Below are 6,772 nucleotides of genomic sequence, written 5' to 3'. Positions count from 1 at the left end.
AAGAAAAAAAAAACTAACCACAACAGGGCTAAAGGGGGGGGGGTTAAGGAAGTGCCATTTATTCCTGATACGTGGCCATTTGAGAGGTGGTGTCTTTTCGTTTTGTGCTACCCAGGACAGGCTAAAGCAACAGGCTCTTCTTATAATTAAGTATACATTTGCAAAAACCCAAATATTTGAAACACTTGCAGATCTCATCCTCTAAAATACTCATCTATCCCCTGCCAACAGAATGCAAATGATGATGAGACATGCTTGCAAAGTTAATTTCTCCAATTTCTTATGTAAGGACAGATGGATAACAAAAGTTCTCTTTCTTAAGCATATATTGGGGAAAACAATAGAGACTAGGATATCAACTGACTTTTAGGGGAAAAAAAGCTAACTTTTTTAGAATTAAAAATGTTTTCCAAAACAGTCCAACATTAATCTTACAGGCAATTTCTCTTCTCTCCTTTGTGGAAAAAATACAGAAATACACAACCCCCAAAACAACTGGTAGGTTTCTACAACCTTCTTTTTCTGGCCCAAGTAACTGCCATGAAGGTAATCTAGCAAGACCGAAACGTACATATAAAAAGTCAACAAGTTACACAAGACTTGGGCTTTCACATGACACAATGAGCCTTTTGTCTAAAACAAGACGAAAGGAACAAGTAAAAATGCATTATTTTATCCAGCCCTCAGTAGTTTTTACCCTGAATGCTATTCTAAATGCTGAAACATACACAGGTAAAACATGCCTTGGAAAAAAACAATAAAGAATTTTATAATAAATCAAAGCAATTCACTGCATCAATAGTCAACAGCAATTTTTCAATGTATCATGACCTCCATAGACTGGTTATTTTTAATATTAACCTCTCCATCAATTACTTCAAGAGTTGGTTGGTTTGTTTTTCTTAGCTAACACAACAGTAAAAATTCCTAAATACAAAGCTACTAAATTTGTGTATTAATGTCATTATTTTTCCTTCATAAATGATCAGCAATTCGATAGTAATCTTACCTCCACCTTCTTAATTGGCAAGGGGTTCAAGAGGCCCCGGTGGGTTCAAAACACTCCCAGCAGAAAAGCAACTGAAAATACTGCCTCGCTACCAAACTGAATGCTTTTTAACTAGATCACTTGCCAGTTAAAACATACTCTTTATTCCAAGGGTTTTTCATGAGGCTCTCCTCAGCCCTCATCAAAAAATGTGATTTAAACATATTGCCTGATGACCAACACCTTTGTAACACTACTTACCAAAGAACTGAACTTAGCATTCTCTCAAAGCTATGCTTTTCCACCTGCATGCAGACGGCACTTTTGACCAGGGATCTCGAGCTGTCCTGCCCTTGGTCTATCTTTGAAACCACACGGCTCATGTACGTGGCCTACAACATGGGGAGTTCAGCGAGGGTCCGGCACCCACGGAAGTCATCGGGAAAGAAACACACAAGAAAATGCAAGGAATTCTCACCACCACACTTACCTGCTGCATGCACAAAGTATGCCAAATATAAATCGAGTTCCTTAACAGAAACCCCTATGTGATGGGGCTGCACACAGAGCCCTGGGTTAGAGCACTGTGGCGACTTCACCAGGCGCTCGCCATCAGTACTTTCCAGCGGAATTCCTTTAAACAAAATCACCATGACAAGGTCCAACCTCCAGACTTTATCTGCCTGGCGGAGGCAGTCAATTCTTCGCATCTTGCCTTTCTGGTCTGGGTTGGAAAGAACACAACATGGAGGTTTTTTCCCTGTCACTGTAAGAACAAAATCCTCCCGATACTCAGGCCGGATATCTTTCCGTAACTTGGCCAGAAGTCGAGATGCCCACTTCTGCTTGACCTCTGGTTTTTCACTTAGCAATTCATCCTTCACGGCTCTCTCTTCTTCTTTTGACATACGCTTTTCATGTTTTTTGAAGTATTTTCGTTTTCGGGCCTGCAGGTTGAACCATGTGTAGGCGAAGGCTCGGACATGGGGCAGAAGTGCTTCGATGAAAGGATGAAATTCATCCTAGGTAAATGAATAAAAACAAAACTATGACTAGCAGGTAAACCAAAGGAAAATAACTTTCTTCTAATCCCACCTTTAAACAAATTTCTCATTTCCCTTTACCACGATGACATTATCAAAATCAGAATAGGACCCCTATGGAAGTGGGAGGGGGCAGAAAGAGCAGCAAACTCTCATTTCCCACAACCTGAAAAAAGAAAACTGCTAACAAAATTTTTTTTTAAAATTAAATGCTTTGATGCATTCACCAAAGTGCACCAGCTTCTGTTGTCCGGCCTAGTTCCCAAATCTTTTAGACAGTGAGTGAAGTTTATCTAAATGCTTATAACAGTATATAATCTTAACCTATTTCAAGAAAGGCATATCTAATTTTGTCCCAGCCTTGACCTCACCACTTGTAGTACAGCCAGGGCCTGGCCGCCAGGTTGGCAAATCCTAAACATTTAGATGCCAGTCAATGTTTATGGAAGTCTAGGAGCAAAAATCATGTCCACAATCAATGAAAACAAAGGCTTTCCCTCTAACCATGCTGAATGTGGGCTCTGATCTGTTTCTTACTCATTTCGCTCTTATCTTAATTTCTCTTTTAAATATTGCATTTGCATGTAATTTATTTTAGTCAAAGACTTAGAAAAATTTTGATGCTCAAGATGCAATTGCTGATATTATGGGAATAAAATAAAAAGGGGAAAAAATGAAATGCGTCATGCCAGATTGTAAACAGAATGTGCCATTGTGACAACAGTGTTGCAACCAAATATGTTGAATTTACTGCTATGATGGTAGAATGATTTCAGTAGTAATCATCCCTGATTGTAAATAGAATGTGCCATTGTGACAGTGTTGCAACCAAATATGTTGAATTTACTGCTATGATGGTAGAATGATTTCAGTAGTAATCATCCCTAAAAAATAGATCATTTAATTTTTGAAAATAAAATTTCAGTTTTCTCACAAGGAAAAAGAGATTTCGGTATATTCAATGTTTACAAGACTCCAGGAAAAGCCTCATGGTTGCCTCTTAAAATTGAGGAAATTTAAAAATAAAGTTGATTTTAAAACAATTAATGTCTTCTTGTTTTACTCAAAATGTTTGATTCATATATGTGACATTTTCTTAAAAACCAAAAAATAAAAATAAAGAAAAAAACTAAGCGGTAACCAATACAAGGTTTTCGGAGTACATCTAACTTTTATTAACTAATCCTCACTAATCTTACATAACTTCTCTCTGCCACATCACCCCTCCAAAAGATAAATTATTTACTTTCAAATACATGAGGAGAAGAAAACCAAAGATCTATGCTTAAGACATAATTGCTGATACTTTTTTTTAAAAAAAAGGATAGAGGACAAATATAAAATGTATTCCTTTTCATTTTATCACATTTATGTAAATACATACTTTGGGCCACGAATAACTGGAATATCCCAAATATTACTTTTAAAGCAATTATTAAATTTTTCAATGTTAAAATATAAGCTGAGAAAGCAAAAATAGTAAAATATTTTAATAGTCCAGCCCCCTAAAATTTTGCAAATTATAATCAGTCATCCAAACACTGCATATGACTGATTTTTTTTACTACTACGTATATATTAATGTAATATAAATCACTTCAGTAGTTGACATTTATTCTTTTCCTCTTTGCACAAATTTCAGGCTCTGTGTTTCAAGTTTAACTTTGAAAACTGCTCTCTTTCAATAAAAGAATCCAAAAGAGAAGTGGTCAGCTTTTATAGCATGTGTGCATTTTTTTAAGTGGAGGGGAACTAGAGAAAAAAAATAAAAATAATTCTTTTATGCTTTACCATAAACCATTAGCATTTTAAAAATTTCTAATGTTTCAGAATCTTTCTTATTCACATACTTTAGAAGAGAGAAATGGAGGCAAGTCACAGTTTATCTGTTAAGGTGTACGCCAAACCATAAGGCATTAAACATCACTAAATTCTGAGCTCATCCCTGCAATGCTCTAAAATCCATATGTTTTAGTTCTGAAATAGTTCTTCCCATTGCCTGATTTTATTTTATACACAAGACATGCTAGGAACCAAGGCCCTGTAGTATTATGCAAAGACTCTTGGAGTCTATCATAAGCTACAAATTGAGCTTTCAGCAAAAGGATTTCATGTTAAAGTCTCAGCCCCATTTTATAATGCAAAGAATAATGTAGCACCAATCAGTTCATGTCTATGGTAAAACATTACCTTATTTAAAAGCCTTATTCATGATTTTAAAAAATATATATTTTAAGTAAACAGTCTAATATGACTTTTTAAGTGTTCAAAGACACTCCCAATATGCTTCTCAAAAACTGCGAACTGCGTCCATTTGTGTTCAGAAGGATTTTGTTTACCTGCCAACCAAATGCCCATATATCTCATCATAAAAATCCTTAAATGAGGCCAACTATGTCAACTAGTCATTAAGAATAATCTAAGTCACCAATTCTGCATCAAAGGTATTTACAACATATTACTCCCCAAACGTTTTAAGCATGTGCCAATAAAAGTACACAATATGGTGTATAACTTTTATAAAAGTACAATTAAAATGCCAGTTAATTTTTTTTAATGCCGCTTTCTGAACTCATGATTAGAAATATTCCAGAACATCTACACTAAATGATAGCATTAACTTGTAGAAAATATCCAGGGATAACAAAAATCAGTTTAAAAAAAAAAAAAGATAGAAGGCCCTTATAAATCATGCTGCTGAATGTAATATCATAAGCTATGCACTATGTGAAAATATTCAAAAGAAAAACAAAGAATATGTTACATATGTACTCAGGAAGAAAGTTACAGACCACCAATAAAAACAAACTTGAAAACCTGTTTCAGAAGCGGTATTACTTTTAACCAGCATCTTAAATGCTGGTCTGTTTGAAAGTAAGCCAAGTGTAAGACCCACCGAATGCTGGTATTTAAAAATAATTTAAAAAAAAAAAAAGATAGAAGGCCCTTATAAATCATGCTGCTGAATGTAATATCATAAGCTATGTACTATGTGAAAATATTCAAAAGAAAAACAAAGAATATGTTACATATGTACTCAGGAAGAAAGTTACAGACCACCAATAAAAACAAACTTGAAAACCTGTTTCAGAAGCGGTATTACTTTTAACCAGCATCTTAAATGCTGGTCTGTTTGAAAGTAAGCCAAGTGTAAGACCCACCGAATGCTGGTATTTCTGAAAACTACTTATTTTAAAGGTTTACCTATTCATTTCTGCTGTGTTATCAATATATGGCCAGGTACATGATGTCAATATGATAGGCCCATCCTGGATTAAAATAAAATACCTGGTATTTTCCTAGTAAATTTTTTTTTAATTGCATTGAAGTAGATTCCTTCATTTAGAGCACTTGTATCACTATATTCGGGGAATTTTTTTTTTTTTAATGAGCAATAAACTACCTAAGTCTTTCTTTTTAAAACTAGCTCTAAAGCATTATAAATATTCCAACAAGTTAAATAAGTTGTAAATCAATTTTTAAAAGAAGAACCCATAAAATACATGAGCGGTCATTCACTATTTATTGTACATTTTCATCGCCAACTGTTACACTAAATAAGCATTTCTCTTAGTAGTGTTTCCACCGAAGGCCTAGTGAATGCATCAATCAACCTTGCCAAATATGTAAAAAGAAAAAAAAAAACTTGAATGTGCTAGTAGCTCATGAACCAAGCTAACTTTTTTACACACCTGACTATGCCCTGGGCCTGCGTGGACACACAGGTGTCCTCATCTCTGCACAATTCCAAAATACAAATTTGAAGGGCTCACTTGAGAAGGTATTAATCTATCTGTTAGAGTGCTTTCCCTCTGTGGTAGCACACTGGAATTATCTACAAGTGCTCTGTGTTGCAAACTTTTGCCAGCTAGAACTTCAGCCTCTGAATCTCAGCATTTTCACTGCAGTCCGTAATTCATTCAAATTATCTTACACTTTGCATCTGATCCATATGCAATTGTGAACCTTGCCAGAAATGGCTAGAAAAGTTTCATTCCATACTTCCACAAGTTCCTAAAATAGGAACTTTGGAAGTTTGTTGGGGGGTGGGGGGGGGCTTTACAATAACTAAAAGCAACTGCTATCCATTATTAATGCGAGGCCTAAATCCCAAACAGGCCATTTCAACATAAAAGATGCATTTAAGAGTCTTCTGAGATCAAGTAGCCATTATTATTACTGCTAGATATTGCAAGAACGGATGTCATGTGGGAAATAAATCCAGAATCCATGGAGAAGGGAGAAAACTACTGATACTTTTTAGCTTTCCAGAAAGTATTCCGGCTAAACCGTTATCTCCTGCCCAATGAAGGCAAGACGTGGTAGCAGGTTTTTGAAGGGAGTAGTGAAGAAACGTTTGACTTGTAACATGTAACTTCATGTAGGTGAGTAATGGTCAGATCGCAAAGTATGAAAGCAGTATGAAGACTCCCACTTATTAAAAAAGTGAGCGCAAAAGACTTTTGACTTCATGCATTTTTAGTTAAAAAAATAAATAAATAATATTCCAAAGGGACCAGATTTGGAACTGCGAAGTAGCACTACGTTGCCCGGAGGTGGTGCAGAGAAGGGAGGGATGGACAGGGACCGCATGGAAAGGGGGGGCGGTGGGGCGCCACAGCCCACGCTCCGAGTTGAGTCGGAGGGAAAAGTTGCCCCCGTCCTGCGCGCGGAGCGACGGGAGTCGCGCTGTGGCGGCGGCGGCTGCGGGAGGCGGCGGCAGGGGGAGCCGCGTCCGGCC

General features: G+C 36.5%; 1 protein-coding gene across 4 annotated transcripts in view; it reads right to left on the bottom strand.

The window, feature by feature from the left end:
* Positions 1–6,772, bottom strand: part of NFIA (nuclear factor I A) — a 445,632-nt gene that overhangs the window by 437,751 nt on the left and 1,109 nt on the right. For all 4 annotated transcript variants that reach the window (XM_006147506.3, XM_006147507.2, XM_027771457.1 and 1 more), the window contains exon 2: positions 1,479–2,010. In XM_006147506.3, the coding sequence (XP_006147568.1) occupies positions 1,479–2,010 (532 nt within the window). The remainder of the gene's footprint in view (positions 1–1,478; positions 2,011–6,772) is intronic.

Source organism: Tupaia chinensis, unplaced genomic scaffold, assembly GCF_000334495.1.
Source record: "Tupaia chinensis unplaced genomic scaffold, TupChi_1.0 Scaffold000215_1, whole genome shotgun sequence".
NCBI lineage: Eukaryota > Metazoa > Chordata > Mammalia > Scandentia > Tupaiidae > Tupaia > Tupaia belangeri.
This window is presented reverse-complemented; position numbering and strand designations above follow the sequence as displayed.